General features: G+C 40.2%; 4 protein-coding genes and 1 pseudogene across 4 annotated transcripts; 2 read left to right on the forward strand and 3 right to left on the reverse strand.

Annotated features, from left to right (window-relative positions):
• Nucleotides 1–979: 979 nt before the first annotated feature.
• Nucleotides 980–2,615, reverse strand: LOC111810309 (Bifunctional inhibitor/lipid-transfer protein/seed storage 2S albumin superfamily protein). Its single transcript, XM_023697002.2, has 3 exons — nucleotides 2,272–2,615; nucleotides 2,112–2,177; nucleotides 980–1,275 (listed from the first exon to the last, which is right to left on the reverse strand). The coding sequence occupies exons 1-3, from the start codon at nucleotides 2,582–2,584 to the stop codon at nucleotides 1,223–1,225; spliced, it is 432 nt and encodes a 143-aa protein (XP_023552770.2). The 5' UTR covers nucleotides 2,585–2,615; the 3' UTR covers nucleotides 980–1,222.
• Nucleotides 2,616–6,395: 3,780 nt separating this feature from the next.
• LOC111809749 (21 kDa protein pseudogene) lies at nucleotides 6,396–6,945 on the forward strand (annotated as a pseudogene).
• A 2,157-nt stretch (nucleotides 6,946–9,102) lies between these two features.
• LOC111810062 (hsp70-Hsp90 organizing protein 3) lies at nucleotides 9,103–12,063 on the reverse strand. The gene is made up of 7 exons (XM_023696608.2): nucleotides 11,020–12,063; nucleotides 10,447–10,735; nucleotides 10,132–10,217; nucleotides 9,819–10,042; nucleotides 9,678–9,744; nucleotides 9,541–9,600; nucleotides 9,103–9,458 (listed from the first exon to the last, which is right to left on the reverse strand). Exons 1-7 carry the CDS (start codon nucleotides 11,911–11,913, stop codon nucleotides 9,345–9,347), a joined length of 1,734 nt encoding a protein of 577 aa, XP_023552376.2. The 5' UTR covers nucleotides 11,914–12,063; the 3' UTR covers nucleotides 9,103–9,344.
• A 1,169-nt stretch (nucleotides 12,064–13,232) lies between these two features.
• Nucleotides 13,233–17,267, forward strand: LOC111809740 (Terpenoid synthases superfamily protein). The gene is made up of 2 exons (XM_023696140.2): nucleotides 13,233–13,388; nucleotides 16,106–17,267. The coding sequence occupies exon 2, from the start codon at nucleotides 16,125–16,127 to the stop codon at nucleotides 17,037–17,039; it is 915 nt and encodes a 304-aa protein (XP_023551908.2). The 5' UTR covers nucleotides 13,233–13,388; nucleotides 16,106–16,124; the 3' UTR covers nucleotides 17,040–17,267.
• A 5,487-nt stretch (nucleotides 17,268–22,754) lies between these two features.
• Nucleotides 22,755–23,284, reverse strand: LOC111810491 (auxin-induced protein 15A). Its single transcript, XM_023697199.2, has one exon. The coding sequence runs from the start codon at nucleotides 23,265–23,267 to the stop codon at nucleotides 22,830–22,832; it is 438 nt and encodes a 145-aa protein (XP_023552967.2). The 5' UTR covers nucleotides 23,268–23,284; the 3' UTR covers nucleotides 22,755–22,829.
• Between the last annotated feature and the right edge of the window lie 391 nt (nucleotides 23,285–23,675).

Genomic DNA, 23,675 nt, shown 5'->3' on the forward strand with positions numbered 1-23,675 from the left:
TCCGGTCTGCTAGGGGAAGGTTTCCACACCCTTATAGAGGGTGATTTGTTCACCTCCCCAACCAATCTGGCACATCACAATCCACCCTTTTCGGGGCTCAGCGTCCTCGCTGGCACTCGTTCCTTTATCCAATCGATGTGGGACCGCCCCCAAATCCACCCTCCTTTGGGGCTCAGCGTCCTTACTGGCACACCGCCTCATGTCTACCCCCCTTCGGGGAACAGCGAGAAGGCCAGCACATCGTCCGGTGACTGGCTCTGATACCATTTGGAACGGCCCAGATCCACCGCTTGCAGATATTGTCCTCTTTGAGCTTTCCCTTTCGGGCTTCCCCTCAAGGCTTTAAAACGCGTATGCTAGGGGAAGGTTTCCACACCCTTGTAGAGAGGATGATTTGTTCTCCTCCCCAACCAATGTGGGACATCACAATCCATATATATATATACTAATAATATATTTAAAATGCATTTTAAACTAAATACTTATATTTTATATGATTTTTACCTGAGTGTTAATAATCTATTCGTACATTAATCATATATTTGAAATTGCATCTTTAAAGTTGAAAATATTGACATTCGTTAATATTAATTATATTTTTTAGTTAATATTATTTAGTATAAATTAGTTAAATTAGAGTGATTTTTTTGTATGTGTAAAGACGGGTAGAGCGTGGGCACTTATAATTTTAAGGGGTGAGTAACGGATTTATAAATTTTAAAAATAAATCTTTAAATTTTCAATTTTATATTTAAAATATGTTTTTAACTTATTATTTTCAATTAATCGAAAATAGTAAATTAAGGGCACGGAAGAAAATAGTGTCTAAATTAAATAAATAATAAATCTGTATCTATTTAATTAAAACTCTTCATTTTGTGTTAAATAAGTACTAAATTAAAATTTTAGTTAACAAAATAAAAAATGTTTATTTATTGACGTATTAAACATTTTTTTAAATTCAATAACTTCTTAAGTATAAAATTGAAATCTCGTGAACTAGATTTCGAATCTTCGCGTACTGTAACTCAAATATAAGACAATTACATTAATGAAAAAGTGATAAAATCACCGAGACTACGAGACCATAACTCAAATCAAACAAACAAATGTTTTCAAATAAGCTACTTTTTCCTTGCTTTTAACCCCTAAACTATATAGAAAGCTGATCGACGCTAGTTACTTGAACACGTTCCATCGATTATGGACAATATCTGAGATGCTAATAAAAGACGAGGGAGACGAAGAACAAGAGCAGAAACGTAAATCCACCAACTGTTCCAAAAAAAATCATAAAATATTACTTCATAACCAAAAATCAAATAACACATAATGTAAATATTTCTAGAAACATAAATTAAAAATGGTTCGTGATATATTTTAAGATTTTAAACCTACAATTTCATTTCTAAAATAATTAATTTTTTTAAAATAAAAACTAATTGATCAATTAAATATAATTTTAATTTTATATCTAATAGAACAAAAAAAAATTAATTTATGTTTAAATCAATTTTTAAAGTAAATCACTAAATTTTATAAAATAATAATAATAAAAAGACATTAATTGCTTTTTTTTAATAAAAAAAAAAGTCATTTTTCATTAGCTTATCAATTAAGAAAGTGGGACCCAAGTTTGGTTTGCTTTGAAAAATCATATAATGAAAGGAAAAAAAGGATTTCACATTAAATTTAATATTCCAAAAAAGCCCTTTGATTTTTTCCTAAAGAAAAACACTTTTTTTTTTATTTATTTTAAATTAAGGGTATTAATGGAATTTTAAAAAACTCAAAATTTAATATTTTTTTTAAGTTTATAATATTTTCTAGACAAATAAAAAAATTATTAGTTTAACTATTAAAATACTATTCAATAAAAAATAAAAATAATTCATAGTAGTGGATGGGCTAAAATATCAACGGCCCTAAATCATTTAGATATTTAGCCTAAATTTAATTATTATTTTAATTTCTCAAGGTCAAGGTTGGTTGACTGAAAAAACCAATTAATTTATTCAGAAAGAAAATCCAGCTGTCAATATCATAAAAAAATATCAACGAAAATAAAAACGTGAAATGACGAAAATAGCCATCCAGTTGGAAAAATTTACCTGCCGGTAGAGATGGAGCACCGTGCGACGGAGCCGGAGAACCGTGTGACGGAGCCGGAGCACCAGCTGTAAAATCAACGGCGGAGCAGAAAAGAAAATTCAGTCAAATAATCAATCAGAGAACCAAATTGAGGAAAATCGAAGGAATCAACAGTCGTACTTTTGCACTTGGCGAGATCGACGGGAACGCCGCAGGCCTTAGTGAGATGGAGAGCGTCGGAGACATTAACGCCGATCGACGAAAAGAAATCCGGCGAGGTGTAGAGGTTGCAGAGGCAATCGAGCTGCGTCGCCACCGCTTCCTTTATCGGATTGCAGCACGTCGCCGGCGGATTATTGGATTTCAGGAACTCCGCACAACTCGCTAGCTTAGAAGCACAGTCCGGCTGCTGCGCCTCCACGAATCCGACGGCCACCACCACCACCACCACCGCCACCGCCACCGCCACGACGGAAACCAAACTTCCGGCCATGTAATCTTTCCTCCTTTTCAATTCGTTTTCGCTTCCGTGTTGTTTCCGAGTTCTCTGTTTTCGGACTTTAAAAGAAATCAAAACCAGAATTTACTCCTAACCGACGCACAACTGTGAAAATTGACTTGACTTGCCGTGGGAAAACAAACAAAATACCCACGCGATTACTCAGAGCGTGTACTTCACGTGCTTTTCATGTTTTTCCCGCCTTTGACCAGGTCGTACCTATTATTAATTTTTTTTTTTAAATTCTAATTCCTTTATTTTATTTTAAAAGAAAAAAACGAACTAAAAATTTTGCTGACCATTCTCACACGTTAGGTTATTAAATTTTTTTAAATTTTAAAATTTTAATTTTCTATTTAATAAATTTATGAATTTTAAAATGTTTTTTTTAAGATTGTTTATAAATTGGGTTGATGATTAAAATATTTTTGGACCCAAGGTTGTTTAGTTCGTTTATTTAATTTTTTATTTTTAATAAAAATAAAATATTAATTTATAAAACATCTATTTATTTATTTTCAAGCGTTTAATTTATATTTGAAATTTATTTTTAATATTCTATTTTGAAAAAATGTCTAGAATAATAGTCTTCTAAATAATTAAAAATATTATTTTAAAATATTGTTAGGAGAATAAATAATAAATATAAAATATAAAATTCATAATTACACGTATATATAATTGTATTATAAGTAAAAATGTATATTTTAAAATTAATAATAAATTAAATTTCAATGTAGTTTTGAAACATGATTTATTTATTTATTTAAACTTAATTCAACTTAAATAAGTTTATAATTCAACCGAATTACTGCATTGAATTGGGTTGGTGGGGCTTTTTAGGTCATTAAATTTTTTATTTTATTTATTTATTTATTTTGTTTAAAGATCGCTAATGCTAATAACCTTTAGAATTTTCAAATTTAAATCTAATATATGTATGGTGCGTAATAAAATAAATAAATAAAAGTCAAATAAAGAAAAAATCGATATTTTTCCACTTTCATTAAAATATCTCCTAAACCCGGTCCCTCAATCTTTTGGATTCTCTCAATTGCCGGAGAAAACTAATTTATGGGCTTAATTGTAAATGTTAGGTAGATAGGATCAAATAATGAGTTCTAACGTGATGTCATGAACTCACATAGGTTAATCTCGAGTTCAGGGTATGAGTTTCTACTCAGGTGAGTAACTTCACTACTGTTTGGGTTGGATGAATTGTTTGAAGCATGAATGGCGTGTGGCGTGTGGCGTGTGGCGTGTGCTACCTTGTGATTGTTATGTTCGCTTATTATGTTATGATGTGTTGTTATGATGAAGAATGTTATGTCGTCATGTCATGTTTACTCGTTATGCTATTGATGAATGTGACATATTATGAAAGTATGGTATGAAAAGGTATGAAAAGAATGATGCCATGATTTAAAACTTTGGGGGACCTTATGCATATTGTGTGTTCACGTGCATCAGGATACTTCTCTATTATGATCGATACGGACACGTAACTTACAATGTCTATGTTTGTCATGACGTTATGATACGGTATTATGTACATCATAATACTATGCACGCTCCCTTTCCTTTGTGGTATACCGATAGCGTGAGTGTATGCTAGTTGGAGACCAGGAGCATGGGTACGTATACGAGCTCGAGTTCATGTGCGCGTGCATGTACATCCATATTATCTTATTAAAATTATATAAATGTGTAGAGGTTAGATAAATTATTTATCTATGTACGTGTCTACATTCTAGAATAACGCATATTTAAGGTTTTTTTTTTTTTTTTTTTTTTTTTTTTTCACTTAAATGCATATATTTTATCATTATTATTTACTCAAATAAAATATTTTCCCATTTAAATATATTTCTTATCTCGAGATTTCGAATAATCGAGATTGGACTGCACTTGACTACGATGTTCTTGGTGTGATTCTCAACAAAATGACGTCTCTCTATGATTATCTCCAATTCAGCTTGGTATGTAAGTTTTGGTATTTTCTTGCATTGCGTCACGAACACCAACGATCCATAATTACTTCCAAGTTTCATCAACTACCTATGCTCAATGTTCCCTCAAAAGATGGTCTAGAAAAGCAGCATTGCTTATACGATCTCACTAGGAACATAGTTCGCCCGGTTGACTTCAAATTTTGCTTTAATAGAACATTGTTCATGCGTGAAGAGACACTCGGTATTGCTTTATTCAACCCTTTTTTTGGGACTGTGATTTATCTTCTCTGAAGACTACATATGATGACTTTGAGTGGATTCCAGACCACTATTAAATATGATTAAAAAAAAAACTAATTTAATTAGGCCAAACTGATCTTATGGTACATGTCTAAGTTTAGGGTATGACTCGATATTGTCCACTTTGAACATAAGTTCTCATGACTTTATTTTGGGCTTCCCAGAAGGCCTCATACCAATGGAGAGTGTATTCTTAGATTATAAACCCATGACCATTCCCTAAATTAACTAATGTGGGACACTTTCATCTAACATCCTCAATTACTGATGCTCATTGTTCCCTCAAGAGATGGTCTTGAAAAACGACATTGTTTATACGATCTTACAAAGAACATAGTTTGTCCGGTTGAAGTCAAATTTTACTTCAACAGAAGGTGTTGTGGTTTTTTTTTTTTTCGGTTGGTTTGATCATGTGTGAAGAGACACTCGGTATTGCTTTAATTATTTTATCAAAGAGTTTTTAATGTGTTATTCAAATTGTAATAGTTTTGTTGGCCAAATAAAATAAGTAATTTTGTCCCATTATAAAGAGATATATTATGGTAAAATATTAATTAAAAATGAACATTTTCTTTTTTAAATTAAAAAATATAGATAAATTGTTACCATAAAAAACTAATTGAAAAATTGAAAAAGTACGAAAGTAAGATTTCTTTTATAATTACCAAAAATAACATAATGATTATCATATTGATTTTTTACTTTACTAAAAATAAATAAATGATTATTTTATGGTAATGATATTTGGTAAGATAATTTATTATTATTAGATAATTTAATATTACGAAACGAGTCATCTGATAATGGATATTAATAAGGCGTATAACTATGAGGGTGTACAATATGTGTAATGCCCGAACCTCACCGCTAGCAGATATTGTCTTATTTGGGCTTTCCCTTTCGAGCTTCCCCTCAAAGTTTTTAAAACGTGTCTGCGGTTTCCACACCTTCATAAATGGTCTTTAGTTCTCCCTCCAACCAATATGGATTCTCACAATCCACCCTCTTCACGGCCCAGCGTTCTCGCTAGCACTCGTTCCTTTCTCCAATCGATGTGGGACCCCCACTAAATCCACCTCCTTCGAGACCCAGCATCCTTACTGACACACTGCCTCGTGTCTACCCGTTGAGGAACAGCCTCCTCGTTGGCATATAGTCCAGTGTCTAACTCTGATACCATTTACCACCGCTACCAGATATTGTCCTCTTTGGGCTTTCCCTTACGGGTTTCCTCTCAAAGTTTTTTAAAACGCTTCGACTAGGAAAAGGTTTCCACATCCTTATAAAGAGTGTTTCGTTCTCCTCCAACCAATATGGGATTCTCACAGTATGGATCTACATATTCACAGAGATCGAGAGAAAAATAGATTCCATGACAGACAAAGAAACACACGTAAAGGAGACAACCTCGAAATTACAAAACAATCTAACTAAAAAAAATCAAACCTAGATCTAACTTTATCTAGAAACATTACATGGAATCTTAAACTTATCAAAATAAATAAATAAATGGAAACTTCCCCTTAATCAAAACCGACCATAGACAGTGGGAAATGGAACCCTCAGTTCTTCCAATCACAGCCATTGTCTTCATGATCTTAATCAACCAATCATATACTGTTGCAACTCAACCAATCAACGACACCCAATTCATCAAAACCACTTGTCAAACCACACCCTACCCTGACCTCTGCCTTTCCTCCCTCTCCGCCGACGCCTCCGCCATTCACGGCAGCCATCGCCGTTGCTCTCACGCACACGCACGATGCCTCATCGACCGTCACAAGCCTCGCCAAGTCAAATGCCTTAACACCACGAGAGGGTTATGCTTTGAGTGATTGCATTGAGGAGTTTGGAGATTCGATAGAAGAGCTAAAGATGGCTGTGGAGGAGTTGAAGGGTAATGACAAAACCCGACTTGACATTAAGGATATTCAGACGTGGGTAAGCGCTGCTCTGACCGACGACAACACGTGCATGGACGGGTTCGCTGGAGACGCCATGAACGGTAGCGTGAAGGAGTCGGTGAGGGCATTGGTGGTGGATGTTGCTCAATTGACAAGTATTGCTCTCTCGCTTGTTAGACAACTGAAGTGTGTGTGAATCAAATAAATGTGTTTGTATGATTAAAATTGACAAGCGTTGCTCTCTCATTTTGGATGATTAAAATTAATTTGTGAGCAAATATTTAACGATATTTGTTGTGTTACTATTTTTTTTAAAATTTTAAACTCTTGTTTTCATAATATTAATGTAATAAAGCTTAATTATAGTTTAAATAAATTACATAATTATTTAATAATAATAATAATAATTTATCTTTTGTGTCCATTTAAAAAAAAGAAATCATGATTCTTAACTATGATGTTCTTGGTGTGATTTTTAACAAAATGGTGTCTCTCTACGATTATCTCCAATTCAGCTTGGTATGTAAGTCTTGGTATTTTCTTGCATTACGCCACAAACACCATCGATCTATAATTACTTTCAAGTTTCCTCAACTACCCATGCTCATTGTTCCCTCAAAAGATGGTCTTGAAAAGGAGCATTGCTTATACGATCTCACTAGGAACATAGTTCGCCCCGTTGACTTCAAATTTTGCTTCAACAAAAGGTGTTGTGGTTCCTCTTTCGGTTGGTTGATCATGCGTGATGAGACACTCGGTATCGTTTTATTCAACCCTTTTTTCTGGGACTGTGATTTATCTTCCTCCGATTGGTACATAAGATGAAATTGAGTGAATTCCAGGCCCACATAATTAAAGCAATACTAACCAAAGATCCATCATTATATCCAAACGATTACATGGTTGTAGGTATCTTTGGTACATATAAAAGATTGTGTCTGATAAGAGCAAATGTTAAAACTTGGACGTATTACTGCCCAACACCAAATATTCTTTTTAATGATATTAACATTTGTAGCGATACTATATATGCCACAGAAAATGATTTGAATGTTTGGAAGGTTGAAGTTCAAAACTGTGAGGATGGAAGTTCATCTATTTCTATATTACAGAGTCTTTAAAAGGAGAGCTTTTGGTTGTTTTGGGATATTAGACTCTGGAGAAGAACAATTCGAGACGGTCGACTTTGAAGTTTACAAACTTATTCATGAGAATGAAGATGACATACGAAGGGCAGTAGAGGTGAAGAGCTTATGCTATTTTCATTGGCGACTCTCAATCCATTTGTGTTTTAATTAAAGAATTTCCTGAATGTTTACCAAATCGTGTATATATTCCATTTGTGTTTTAATTAAAGAATTTCCTGAATGTTTACCAAATCGTGTATATATTTCACTGATAATCGTTACGTTAATCTTGTTGGGGAAATTAGATGGAACTCTAGGTATATTCAACTTCGAAGATGAAAGCTTTGAAGACCATTACGTAGGCACAAAAAAATTTGCCTAGTCCCATATGGATCTTCCCAACTATATGCTCCAAAGATTTGGATGATTTAAATTAATTTGAGAGCAAAGATCTAAAATGGTTGTTTATATTGTGTTGCCATATAGACTGATAGGGAAAGGAGTTCCATTAGGTTTAAGTTTCTCCATCTGACTTTTTGAATCAAAGTAGGGACGAGCCGAAAAAGACACCTCCAAACGCTTTACGCTCAATCATTCTGGATAACACTTGCATCCTCGTATAACCGGGTTGTACAACCAAAAACGTAGGTCAACACACTTTCATTCAGGGACGAGAGTAGTTTCACTCATATTTTTATATTTTCACACAATATTGCGAGAAGATTGTGAGTATATTCTCGCTTAAATATTAATTTGTTGATGCTGTATTTGTATCATTTGTTCCATGTCTTGGACATGAACTCAAAAGAAACTAATATTTATACACATAATTTAAGTGATGCTTAGAAAGAACTTAGCTATAGGTTCAACTAAAGACAGAACATTATAATCTTGAATGGTTGTGATCCTTGAAAAAGATATCAAAAGACAGTCCTTATATGGGACTTGTCCTACTTGTAAATCTAACATTCAAACATTGCTACGGGTGATAGAAATCCAATCAAATCAAACCATAAATTGAACTATGCTCATATCCTCAGGCACCAAACAAGACCATGAAGTAAAATTGTAACCCTAAAGATCACTAAATGTAGCCACTTTTTCAAGCTTTTAATCACATAAGGAGTTAAAATCAAGAACGAGATGAAAAAAGCTGAGAAGAAGAAGAAAGAAAACTGTGCAGTACTCAATTTTGAGCCATAACTTCAGCATACAAAACAATCATCTCGAGCGTACGTCACGAAATTTGATTCATGACTCAAAATGGAACACTAATGTACTGTGCAAGGGAAAGGAAACTAAGGATCGAAACCATTAATAAACAAAAAAGACTACCATGCAAGAAAATTATTTCAACTTAAAAACGGGTCTATATCAATAATTCCAAACGATACACACAATCCACACTGCACTTGAAAATTTTAAGAAATCATTCTGACCGGTAATAGTAAATGGGGTTGCTCTGTGTTCATCTCATTTGGACAATTCCTGCGCTAATCAGCTTCTGGATTTTGTTCATCACCATTGGGTTCTTGGTGTGTTCTTGAGCCGCCTTTGGATTTTCCTGGAAATCAGTCAATACCTACAAAGGACCCAAAACACATGCATCAAACTCAAGAATTATGCATAAGCACAGAACAAAGACTGGTAAGATCTGAACATACCTGTCTCATTACAGGATCTGTGAGAATATTTTGGATTTCTGGGTCTTGCATTGCCTTGGCCTAAAGATGAAGTTCATGTCAGACCAATTCAAGAAACACAAAGCTGACTCTCAACACGATTCGAAAACACGATTTACCTGTCTTTCCTTCAATTCTTCGGGGGTTAAGTCACCACGGCTCGCCTTGTTGACCTGTTCTACACATCTGCAATCGAAGTTCTCAGCTTCAGTTAAGTGGAATCTGTTTCCTAATCCCGCATTCAAGTAGACAATGCTTACCTTCTAATACCATCCAGTAATTCTTGGTTTTTAGGGTCATGTTTCAATCCCTCCTGGTAAGTTTCCATAGCTTTTTCGTATTCTTTCATGAAAAATTGAATTGCACCTTTCCTCGTGTAACCCTTCACAAACGTAGGATCAAGCTCAATGCACTTCTCTGCATCCTTCAATCCCTCGGGCAATGCACCCAACTTAGTATAGCAAGCCGCACGATTGCTGTATGCCTGTGAAGAAAACAATACATCAGAACACATCTCACCATAAGGACGGAGCCAATTTCTTCAGAGTTCAAAGACATAGCTAATGCACTGACCTTTGCGTCCTTGGGGTTTCTTCTCAAGGATTCTGTGTAATGTTTCACGGCTTCAGGATATTTTTGCTGCTTAAAATACTCATTGCCTGTGGACAGCATCAGAAGTTAAATTGGAATGTGAGACATCAAATACAGCCAAAGGTCACAAAAACAAGAATGAAACGCTTAAGCAACAGATCCTGGAGTACGTTCTTGCTACAATTTGCAAGTTACCCAATTGCTTTAATCAAGTAATATCTAAAGAATAAGATCTTCTACAAACTCAATCCATTCGGCTCTATCAGTAAAATTTAAAAGCATAAGAAGGAACAAAACCTTTTTCCCGTTCCTCATCAGCTATTTTAGGATCAAAATACTCTTGTTGCTCTAAGTCCTTCTTTGCTTTCTCAGCATCATTAAGTTTCTTCAGGGTGTCAGGATTTCTATGCTCAGTAAGAGCCTTCTGGAAAGTTTCAATAGCAATATCATAATCCTTTGAAGATTTAGCCAATTTTACATACGCTGTTCCTTTCCTAGTCAAAGCCCTTGCAATCATCTTAAAGTCTGACCTGAGCTCCCTTCCCCTCTCAACAGCCTTATCACAATCTTTAATACAATCTTCGTACTGCAGAGAAAGAACAAGCATAGCTTAATAACTCGCATTTCTAAATGCTTTCATGGGGTAAAAACAACTATGAGGTGGGCATCTCTTTTTCTATAGTCTTCTGAAAGAACCCTTTCCAAAATAATTTGCAATCAAAATTTTCCTTCGCCTAAAGATCAAGGCCCATCAATCAGAAACAGACGATTGACAAATGTTTGCATAACATGCCTAACGTAATATAGAAACGGAAAACAAAAAACAATCATGAAAGTTATCAGCATTTAATCATACGTAGAACCCATTACCTTTCCCATCTCCAAATAGACAGCAGCTCGATTTGTTAAGAAAGAGATGTCCTCATCGTCCAACTCCAATGCCTTCGAGTAATGGTTAATTGCCTTCTCGAAATCCTTCTTTTTGTAAGCCGCATTGCCCGCCTCCTTCTCCTTCTGTGCCTGCAGCTTCTTCTCCTTAGCCTCCTTCTCATCCTCCGTCACTTCCATAGGCTCTGGCTCTGGCTCTGGCTCTGGCTCCTTCACCGGCTCGGCCTCAGCAGCTCTTTTTCGTTCCGCCGGCGGAGAGGAGGCCTCAGGAATATCGCCTTCCTCCCCGGCCGTATTATGCATCTTCAAGTTCAGCAAAACCCCTAACGCAGCCATCACCCTCTGATCCTTCAGATAAACATTGATACTATTAGGGTTTCTCTGAATCTCCTGCATTATATTCAAAAAATCCGGTTGTTGCAGAAAAGCCCTAGTCGTCGGATCAGCGGTCAGTTTAGCCCACATCTCAGGTCCAGAGAAAACATTCGCGAACGGATTCGTCGGAGGCGCTGGCCGCGACCTAGATGCAGCAGACTGAGCATCAGCCAGCCCGGATTTCAACGCCTCATTGCTAGGATCAATCTCAAGCCCCTTCTTATAAGCCAATACAGCCGCCTCATGTTCACCGAGACCGAGATGAGCCGCACCAAGACGGCTGTAACCCTTAGGCCAGTCCGGCTTCAACTCAACGGTCTTCTCTGCATCAACCAAGGCCTCAGAATATTGATGAAGAGAAGCATAAGCCGCAGATCGATTGGAATAAAGAACGTGATTGGTAGGAGCAAGTTCGATGGCCTCGGAGAAATGACGAACAGCGGCGGAGAAATCCCCGGCGGAGAAAGCCGCATTACCCTTGGCTTTGGCTTCGTCGGCCATGGAAAGTAAACCGATCAAGCAACAAGAATTGGTGAGAAATCTGAGAATCCGGAGGAAAAATTGCAGTAATCGGGGAAGATGAAGATCTTATAATGGCGAAGAATTTCGAAAGAAGAACCCAGAGAGTTCTCGTTTTATTTTTGGAGTAGAAAATAACTTTTAGATTTCTCGAAGAAGTTCTCGAATGTTCGATTGCCTCGTAAAATTGGGGTGTTTGGAAACAACTGCTACTTTATCCTCTCCTGGAATAATCAAATATGGCCTATTTTGAGGGTAAAATAGACTTTTCGGAAATTTGATTCTAATTATATTCGTGTTTAAAAAAATAAATAAATAATTCATTAATTTTTATTTGGTTATTACATTTTTAAAATTAATATTTTGATCCTCAATGTTGATTATTCGGATTTGAAATTTAATTATAATTGATTTTTGTTTGTAAATAAATAAATAAAATTTAATACAGAATATATTTATTTAATTTAACTTATTTTTATTTTTAGATTTATCTGATATTGTAATATTTAAATTTAAATTTTTAAAAATTAAGTTAAATATTATATTATATTAAATTTATTATAATATTTTGTATATTTTTTAGAAGGTTAGGGGAGGTTATAAACCAAATTTATAACTGATTGTAGTATATAATTTTAATTAGAGGAATACATGGTTCGGGTTGGATTGGGTTGGGGATTTTTTTGACCCAGCCCAAAAGTTCGGGTTGGTTGGATTGGTAATCCAACCCAACCCGAAATTTTTCACCATCTAAACCAATCCGAACCCAATAAAAAATAGAGGGTTGGGTTGGGTTGGGTTGTCAATTTTTTTTTAAGTTTTATTTATCCACAACAATGAGCCTTGTAACATATTAACATAGTTCAACATTGTCATAAAACTAAAGACAACTAAATACGACATTTTTTTAGGATTGGTTAAAGTAACAAAATACATGATAGATCATGAAATTAAATAAACAATAATTAGCTTAAGGGTATTGTATATAACAAAAATAAAAAATATATAAAAATATTTTAACTGAAATATGCTTATTTATACGTTACCGGAATATACTTTTATTTGGCTCGGGTCAACTTGAAGGTTTTGCCCATGAATCCGAAACCAAGGCGATTTAGTTTGGGTTCAGAAAAAATGAACCCAACCCAACCCTTATAATTCGGGTTGGGTTGGTTCGAATTGTCGGGTTGCCGGGTTGAATATACACCCCTAATTTAGTGTTTCCGGTGTAGGCTCCAAACGGCGTCGTACAGATGCTCAAATCGCATAGATTGGTTGGAGCTTCGAAACGTCGTCGTATAGCGGCAGTATTGTGGCAGAACGTGCCCGATATGCCTCCCCTGGGGCTCTTCGTGGGGTTTGAACGCCGATGGTCTTTGGGTGCTCTCTCTATCTCTCTCAAAAATTTTGCAAGCTTGTTCTTGACATTAAAGACATTCTTCGATTACCAATTTGAAGTAAGTTTTCCTGCAGCTATTATTTCAAGATTTTGTTTTTCTTTCACTTTTTTTCGTAGTTTTCTAGAGAGATCTTGTATGCATCCTTTCAAATTTTTATGTTATCTTCTATTTAGCTGCTTGGTTTCGTAATTTGGATCGAGGGTAATGGCTGTAACTCGGAACGATGGTGTATTGATGGAATCTATTGGATGCACATCAAGTGTTTGCTTTAAGTACTGAATGAAATAGTATAGATTTTGTTGTTTGATCTTCAGTTTGGGTTAAGGAGGAGTTACATGGGATTCAATTTCTTTTGATTTTCTTTTTACCCATTTTAATCTGTTCTTGTTAGCATTACTTGAATTCATAAAACTTCATTGATGTACTGTACTTGTCAATTGATAGTGAAGTGTTAGCACGTTTCCTTTTCCATTTTCTGAATTGATAGTAGATCTTGAGTTCTGTAATACCTGAGGGGTGTTTTAGGCGTAAGGAATTGAGGATTGCATCACCTGTAGGAATCACAGTGATAAGAGTTTCAGATGTTTGGAGATGTCCTGTAAGGTCTTAGGTTCAAGCTTTCAGGTTGAAAACTGTGAGATCCCACATTGATTGAAGAGGGGAACGAGTGTCATTCAAGACACTGAGTCCTGAAGGGGGTGAATTGTGAGATCCCACATCAATTGGAGGGGAACGAAACATTCTTTATAAGGGTGTTGAAACCTTTCCCTAGAGGGGAATCCCGAAAGGGAAAACCCAAAGAGGACAATATCTGTTAGCGGTGAGGTTGGACTGTTACAAATGGTATCAGAGCCGGACACCAGACGGTGTGCCAATGAGGACGCTGAGCCTTGAAGGGTGGTGGACTCCAGGCGGTGTACTAACGAGGACGCTGGGCCCCAAAGGGGGTGGATTGTGAGATCCCACATCGATTTGAGAGAGGAATGAGTGCCAGCGAGGACGTTGGACCCCAAAAAGTAAAGTCCAAAAAGGATAATATCTACTAGCCGAAAAGGAAAGCCCAAAAAAGACAATACATGCTAGCGGTGAGCTTGGGTGGTTACAAAAACCCAACAACTTATTAATACCCTTGTTGTCTCCCAGTCTCTAGCTAAGAAGCATGGATATAGATACGAGATACGGTATGACATAGACACAGTGACACGTAATATTTTTAAAATCTAGGACACAAACACTACAAGGAACCGTTTATTAAAATGGACATTTTTTAAAATATATATTATTTTTAGACCATAAGTTAATTACAAAACCACAAGTTTATTTCTTTATATGCTATGTATTCCGCTGTGAATTTTGTCTTTCATTATTATGTCTCAAAACGAGGAGGCCATAGAGAAACTCTTTTTTACCTTACCTTGTGATTGAATTCTCGAATTCATCGAGAGTTGAGTCTTGACTTCCTAATTCATGAGTTTACACAGTTCAAGAAGGATTGATTGATTGAATATACTCTAATTCATCTTTCGTTTCGTCTTTCCTTTCTCTTTTTGGTTTGTTTCCTCTCCCCCTTCTTTCTTTGTTCCGGTTTAGTAGCTCGAGCTTAACAAGTTTTGATGGAGTCTTTTGTAATTATGATCTTAGCATGATTTTTGTTGGATTGGAGCTCCTTCTGCCTCTTTTCTGTGAGATTTTTTTTCCTCATTTTTTTGCAATAGAATTTTGGTTCTTTATTAAAAAAATGACAGCTTACAGATCTATCAAGCAAGTGAAAAAGAAAATTATATTTAGATAAGTACCTTTGGCTTATCAGTTCTTGAGTGAAACTTGGTTCTGAATACCCTTCGGCAGAGAAAGGAAGCGTACGTTTTGGTTCCTAATTGCTGGGGTTAATGAGTATTTGTATACTAGAATGAAGTATTTGTATCAGTAGTGGAGTCAAGCTGAAAATAGTGAATGCTTATAACATATATATTTGCTTCACAAAATCTGGTGCGACAGTCATTTCATATTTGCTTAGGGCTTGAAGAAAGAGATTAATCGTTTAGCACGTTGTTGATAGGCCCCCGATGGTTAAACCATATAAACGTTAGAGGGCAAGGTGGAATGTCTTACCTTTTTTAACTAGGGTGAGGCATGTGGAATGAGTGTGAGATCCCACATTGATTGGGGAGGAGAACGAAACATTCGTTATAAGGGTGTGGAAGGTTCTCCCTAGTGCCAACGAGGATGCTGGGTCCTGAAGGGTGGAGGGGGGATTGTGAGATCCCACATTGGTTGAGGAGAAGAATGAAGCATTCTTTATAAGGGTGTGGAAACGGTGAAGCTGATGACGATACGTAACGGGTCAAAGTGGACAATATCTGTTAATGGTAGGCTTAGACTGTTATAAATGGTGTCAGAGCCAGAACCGGGCGATGTCGAAGGGGGGTGGACACGAGGCGGTGTGCCAGTAAGTACGGTAGGTCCCAAAGGGGGGGTGGATCCCACATCAATTGGAGAAGGGAACGTGTGCTAGCGAGGACGTTGGACCCTAAGGGAGATGGATTGTGAGATCTCATATTGGTTGGAGAGAGGAATGAAACATTCCTTATGAGGGTGTGAAAACCTTTCCCTAGTAGGCGCGTTTTAAAGCCTTGAGGGGAAGTCCAGAAGAGAAAGCCTAAAGAGTACAATATTTGCTAGCGTTGGGCTTAGGCTGTTACAATATGAAACTTTTAAATTCTCCTTTTTTACTTTCTGTAACAAATGATAATATTATGATTATTCATTTGCAGGTAGATTGACATCTGGAATATGATGAATGGCACGACCGCATCCAGTAGCTTACGCGCTGCTTTCTCGCACTGCGTACAGCAAGTGCGAAGCTATGACTACCATCACTACCTCTGCCTCCTGGAACTTCCCCCTTTGATGAGGAAGGCTGCATTTGCACTTCGAGCATTTAACGTTGAGACATCAAGAGCCATGGACGTTGCTACCGATCCCAGGATCGGTCTCATGCGACTCGTGTGGTGGCAGGAAGCTATCGACAAAATATACGCTAGCAAAAAGATCGAACATCCAATAGCACAAGCCCTTTCATCTGTGATATCTGAGAACAAAATAAGCAAACTATGGCTGAAACGATCTGTTGAAGCTCGTATTAACGACGCCAGAAGGGAGGACACCGAAATTCCAGAAACCATTGATGAGCTAGAGAAATACGCTGAAGATACTGCATCAACACTACTCTACATGACCCTTCAATCCGGTGGCATTAGGTCAACAGCAGCCGATCACGCAGCGTCTCATATCGGTAAGGCAGGAGGGCTGCTTTTGTTGCTCAAGTCATTACCATATCACGCTACTCGAAATCGCCATTGTTCTTACATTCCTGTTAAAGTGGCCGAAGAGCACGGTCTGCTGGCTAAGCAGGGAGGGCGTTTCGAGATACGGTTGGATTCAAGAGAGAAGCTATGTGATGCAGTGTTTGAGATGGCTTCTGTAGCCAATGCTCATTTACGAAAAGCTCGAGACTTGGCCGGGACCGTGCCGAAGGAGGCGCTGCCTGTGCTTTTGCAGGGTGTGCCTGCTCAAGTTCTGTTGGATTCTTTAAGAAAGGTAGAGTTTGATGTGTTTGATCCAAGGCTACAACGTGGAGTTTTGGGTGTTCCTCCTTTGTGGTTTCAACTCAAATTGAAGTGGTCTTCTTTGAGGGGAAAATATTAACACTAATTTTCTTTGTTTATCATGTATTTTACTCGAGAGTCGGAATTAATCATTAATAATTTGGATTAGGTACACGACTATCCGGAATGCAACTGTTTAGGTCAGGTATCACACATTGAATTGGTGCATTCGTATATGTATGGGCATGATCTCTATTTAAAGAAACTGATTACCTTGTCATGGTTAATGTTCGATTATACGGTTTATTACACGAAAATTTTGCATTTACATTTGTGCCCTTAAAAATGTTCTTATTTGCTTATTTTGACCCATAAAATTAACATAATTATTTTTAAAATTAAAATGACTTTAGTTTATTAATTTTTTATTATTATTATACGCATAATTTTATAAAAATTATAAAGTCAACTAAGCTGAATTCGTGTTGCAAAAGGTGAGTAGGGACGTGGAAGTCTTTTCCATTCTCGTTCTTGTTTCCTATTTCAACCCTCATCTCCACAAATTTCAACCGAGTTATTAACATAAATTTATTGATTATTAACATATAATCTTATTTATAATTATTTATTTATATATATTTAGCTAAGCTAAAAAAAAAAAAAAAAAAAACCATTGGCCAATGCTTTTTGACCATCCACTTCAGTCGGTGTAAGATATTGTGCAGGGAGCGGAAAGGAGAAACTCAAGCTGGTCGGCTACAGTGATAGTGACATGGCCGGTGACGTCGATGATCGTAAGAGCACCAGCGGAATGATCGCTTTCTCTCCCGATGAGTTCTTCCATTAGTCGTGCAAGCCAGATCCCTTGTGTTGCTGCCATCGAAGCGGCGATGTATTCTGCTTCGCAGGAAGACAAAGCAACCACCTTCTGTTTTGTTGATTGCCAGCAGATCGCGCCGCCTGAGAGAAAGTAGATCATTCCGCTGGTGCTCTTACGATCATCGACGTCACCGGCCATGTCACTATCACTGTAGCCGACCAGCTTGAGTTTCTCCTTTCCGCTCCCTGCACAATATCTTACACCCCAGCCTCTGGTTCCGGCTACATAGCGCAGGATGCGCTTGACAGCCACTAGATGCTCCTCCCTAGGTGCTTCCATAAACCTGCTCACATAGCCAACAGAGTAAGCAAGATCAGGACGAGAGTTTACCAGATAGCGCAGACTCCCGACAATGCTGCGGTAATTGGTGGAGTCGACTGTCGTCGTAGTGCCGGCCTTCCTTAGTTGAAGTCGGGCCTCCATTGGTGTCCTGGTAGGATTACTGTCCACAAGCCCAGTTGTGTCCAGCAGCTTCCTCGCGTATGCACTTTGGCAGATGGAGATGCCGGAAGAGTTCTGTTGCACTTCGATGCCGAGGTAGTAGCTGAGCACACCGAGATCGCTCATCTCGAAGTTTTTCGACATCTCCTTTTTGAACCTTCCGAGGACTCCCACGTCGCCTCCAGTGATTATGAGGTCGTCGACGTACACTCCCACGATCAGTCGCTTTTTGCCGTGGTCGTATGTGTACATGCCATGCTCAGAGGCACAACGTTTGAAGTTCAGTGACAGTAGGGTACTGTCGAGCTTCGCGTTCCAGGCTCGTGGGGCTTGTCGAAGCCCGTAGAGTGCTTTGTGCAGGCGCAGTACCTTATTAGGGTTGTCGTTATCCAGGAAGCCAGGTGGTTGACGAACATAGACGGTCTCCTTCAATTCTCCGTTAAGGAAAGCAGACTTTACGTCCATATGGTGAACCTCCCAAGAGTAATGTGCCGCAATTGCCAGCAAGAAACAAACAGATTCTAACCTTGCTACTGGCGCAAATACCTCTTCGAAGTCCACTCCTTGCTTCTGGACGTAGCCCTTCGCCACCAGACGAGCCTTGTGCTTCACAACTTCTCCTTTTTCGTTGCGCTTCAGTTTGAAGACCCATTTGAGCCCTATGGCTCGGTGTCCCGGTGGCATATCCTCCAGACTCCACGTCTGGTTCTCAGTGATGGATGTCATCTCCTCCTGCATTGCCTTCCGCCAGCACGGGTTCTTTTCTGCTTCGGCGAAGGTGTTTGGTTCATCTGCACTGACGGCATGTAGTTCGGCCACTTCTTCGAGCTCGCGCGCTGCTAGTCCAGGTGGTTCACCTCCTCCCACTAGGTCATCCATCCTCCGGTACCTAGCCTCCAGATCAGTATCGTGATCGGCATCCAGCGTCGAATCCGCAGTCCGTGGTGTTGCGAATTCCACTGGTTCAGGTGGTGCACCTGCTGGCGGCGGTGACGTCTCCTGATGCTGGGCTCCTCCTTCTTCAGGCTCGGTGACGAGGTACTCCACCGTGAATTGATTTGGATTACGGTCTGCCTCGATCACGTCATTCCACTGCCAGAAGGTGCTTTCGTCAAAGACGACGTCGCGAGACACGTGAGCTCGCCCCCCTACAGGATCATAGAGTCTATACGCCTTGCTCCCGGGTTCGTAGCCGATGAAGACGACCTTCAGCCCCCTGGGATCGAGCTTGGCGAGATGGGGACGTGTTACCTTCATGTATGCGACGCAGCCGAACACGCGAAAATGATGTACTGTTGGTTTTTTGTTGTACCAGACCTCATATGGCGTCTTCCCGTCGAGGCTCCGGGTTGGTGACCGATTGAGGAGATAGACAGCCGTCATTACTGCCTCTCCCCAGAATCTCCCAGGCATCCCGGCCGTCACCAACAATGACCTTGCTGTCCCGACAATGGTCTGATTTCGGCGCTCTACCACTCCGTTCTGTTGGGGGGAGTAGGGCGCCGTTAGGTGCCGTTGTATGCCGATCTCGTCGCAGTACTTACTGAAACTTGCCGAGGTGAATTCTCCGCCTCGGTCTGTGCGCAGCACTCGCATCTTCTTCTCACATTCGGCCTCCGCTCGCGCTTTAATGCGCTTAACCGCCTCTGCCGCCTCACTTTTCGCTTGCAGCAGAGTCAGCCACATGAAGCGGCTTTTGTCATCGACTAACAGGAGGAAGAGACTCTTACCGCCTGGGGTCGCCGGCTTGATGGGCCCGCAGATATCGCCATGTACAAGCTCCAACGGCTCATCGGCTCGGTAGGCTGTTCGAGACGGAAAGGGTGTGCGCCTCTGTTTGCCGATGAGGCACCCGTCGCACAGCTTGTTCACGCCTTTGATTTCTGGCAAGCCGTGCACCAACTCCTTCTTCTGCAGCTTTTCTAGGGCAGGAAAGTTTAAGTGTCCGTACCTTGCGTGCCACCTCCAAGATACCTCTTCGGTCTTGGCCGAGAGGCTGACGGGTTGGTCTATCTCTAACTCCAGGATGTAAAGACGGTTTGTCGTGCGCCTTGCCTGCGTGAGCAGCCGTCGTTGATTATCGCAGATTTTGAGTAGTCCGCGCTCGATGGAAATGAAGCAACCTGTCTCATCGAGTTGACCCAGGCTCACAAGGTTAGCCTTGAGCCTCGGGATGAAGTAGACGTCGGTCAGCTTGCGATGCTCGCCTCCCTTACTGACGAACAGGATGGTGCCGCGCCCTTCGATCTCGACGACGGAGCCGTCGCCGAATTTCACCGTCCCACGGATCCCCGAGTCGAGCTCGGAGAACGCAGATCTAGCCCCGGTCATATGGTTTGTTGCCCCTGTGTCAAGGATCCATTGCCGGTGCTCGTGTTGCTCGTCCCTCTCGCCGATCTGAGCAAACACTCGCTCCTCCTCCAATTGAATTGGCTCCCCAGCTGGTGCCATCTTTGCTACGCCCAACTGGAGCTCTTTCTTGGGTTCAACATCGTCGTCGGATTTGGAATCGAAACTGGGGACGCATGCAGTTACCATGAAGAGAGCTGGCTCGTCCTCATCGGATTGAGCCACATGGGCCTTTTCGGCCTTCTCCTTATTCCTGAGCTTGCTCCAGCAATTTCTGCTCAGGTGTCCTCTCTTCCCACAGTTCGAGCATTGGATCGGCCTGCCATTGGTCGACTCCTTCTTTTGATTCCCATCTTTCCCACGCGTGCGCCCGTGGGACATCCATGGCTCTGGAGGAGGGACCCGTTGCTCTCGCCGGTGTTGTCGCGGAGCTTTAGGCGTGCAAGCCATTCCTCCTCCGTGAGGAGTAGACGGCCCTCCTTGTCAACAGCTGAAGTGGTATTCTTCTTCCGCTGCTCAACGTTACGTAGTCTTCCGGTCACCTCTTCCACTGTTAGGTCGTTCACGCTTCCCACAGTTCGAGCATTGGATCGGCCTGCCATTGGTCGACTCCTTCTTTTGATTCCCATCTTTCCCACGCGTGCGCCCGTGGGACATCCATGGCTCTGGAGGAGGGACCCGTTGCTCTCGCCGGTGTTGTCGCGGAGCTTTAGGCGTGCAAGCCATTCCTCCTCCGTGAGGAGTAGACGGCCCTCCTTGTCAACAGCTGAAGTCTTTCCCACGCGTGCGCCCGTGGGACATCCATGGCTCTGGAGGAGGGACCCGTTGCTCTCGCCGGTGTTGTCGCGGAGCTTTAGGCGTGCAAGCCATTCCTCCTCCGTGAGGAGTAGACGGCCCTCCTTGTCAACAGCTGAAGTGGTATTCTTCTTCCGCTGCTCAACGTTACGTAGTCTTCCGGTCACCTCTTCCACTGTTAGGTCGTTCACGTCAAGCAATGTCTCAATTGAAATCGCGACTTGCTCGAGGTGATCGGGGACGACCTGCAACATCTTTCTTCACGATTTCTGTCTCGCTGATGCCACCACCGAGGGTGGTGATGCTGTTGGCGAGCCCCGTGATCCGCATTGAAAAATCATCGACGGATTCGCCGTCCTTAAAGCGGATCTCCGAGAGCTCCTTTCGCAGTTGCTCGATGTTGGATTCTCGCACACGCTGTACACCGACCCGACGGGATTTGATTCCCTCCCAGGCCGATTGTGCGGTGCGCTTGGTGGAAAGAGAAGCCAGCATCTCTGGGGGCACAGATCGTAAAAAATATGGCGGCAAACGCCAGCTGATCCTCCCGATACTCGATCGTTTCTTCTTCCTCTGGCTCGACAGCGTGCCATAACCCTTGCGCCTGTGTAGGTTGACGCGCATCAACAAGGCCCACTCATTCTAGTTGGACCTTGTCAACATCGGGTACTGAACGACGACGGTCGTTGTCTCCCTGATCACTCGCTCAACGACAACTCGACGCCCGTCATCACGGCGTCGGCCTCTTCGTGGTGGTGATGGAGATGCCTGCACTTGACAGCGGCGTGGAGGAGTGTGAGCGAGCCTACTCGGGATGGACCCCACGATGTACTTATTTTCGCCCTTTGCATTTTCTTCTACTCGAACCTAAGACCTGTGTGTTGTTAGGTCGACACTCTAACCACTTGAGCTATTCAACTTGATTGTTGATAGGTTGGCTCTTTTGTGATGGTATACTACCGATCGCTTCAACGAGGCTCTGATACCACTTGTTGACTCTGGCAAATCGGAAGACAGTATCGACGAAAAATTGGCCGAAGGTTTCTTCGAAGGAAAAATTAGCGGAAGTAAAAGGAGAGAGAGTGAGAGATTTGCTGATAGCAAATCGGAAGACAGTATCGACGAAAAATTGGCCGAAGGTTTCTTCGAAGGAAAAATTAGCGGAAGTAAAAGGAGAGAGAGTGAGAGATTTGCTGATATTGCTGAAGGATTTTATTTTACTTCAGTTGAACGGTTTAAATAACAAATCTAATTACAAAAATAGAAAAACCAATTATACGAAGAAGTGGACGAAGACTTCGCCCAAATTGACAAAACAATGACTCCTATAATCACGCTCCTCCAGCGTGAATTCAGATGTTTTACAAACCTAACTAAATAAGGCATGGCTTTTATTTAACAATCAGTCGGTACCAGTAACAGACTCTACTTTCCACAGCTCCGCCACCGGTAGCCACTGCTACGACGGTTGCGGCAGCCGTACTCCGCCGTAGCAATGCAATTGGTAACCTCCTCAAACTCCGACACATCAACCGGAATGACGATCCGACCCGGATACTGAAACCCATAAATCCTCTCCGCCGCCTGCAGCAATTTCCCGAACATCGGATGGTTGAAGTAAATCAGCGGCACAAGATGTCTCTCCCTTTCATCCTCCAGTCCACCGACGTGCACGGCCAAATACCCCTTCGGCGCCGCCGCTTCCGGTCCGTTCCGGACCCGGTTCAGCCGGGAGTACGCATTCCGGCGAGAAAACGACGCCGTAGCGAGGGCGAAGAGCTTGGAAAAAGGGTTGGAGGTGGTTCTCCGTTTGAAGATGTTGGGAAGCTTGATTTTCAATCTGAAACCTTTTGTTGTTCGCATGATTGATTTGGAGAAGATGAAAATTAGGGATTTTATAAGAAGAAGTGAGATTATTTATAATATTATTTAATTTTTATTCCATCAAATAATCCATTTTAGAATCTTATTTATTTATAATTTCTTTGAATTTTAAATAAAAATTTATATTAATCTCAAAATTTTCGATCTAGACTACCCAATTCAAACTATAAAAACGTTTTTTTTTTTTTTTTTTTTTTGGGTTGGGTTGAACTTTTGTAAAACTATAATTCGAGTCAATTCGCACGTTTACATATTTTTTTTTGTTGGGTATAACCCGACAAACCAAAAATAGAGTTACAACCCAACTATAATCTACTCGGTTTTTCAGATTATTATGAAATGAAGAATATTTGATATTTGTAGCGGATATAAGTGATGTTTGTGACT

This window comes from Cucurbita pepo, chromosome 14, assembly GCF_057944985.1.
Source record: "Cucurbita pepo subsp. pepo isolate OVF chromosome 14, ASM5794498v1, whole genome shotgun sequence".
NCBI lineage: Eukaryota > Viridiplantae > Streptophyta > Magnoliopsida > Cucurbitales > Cucurbitaceae > Cucurbita > Cucurbita pepo.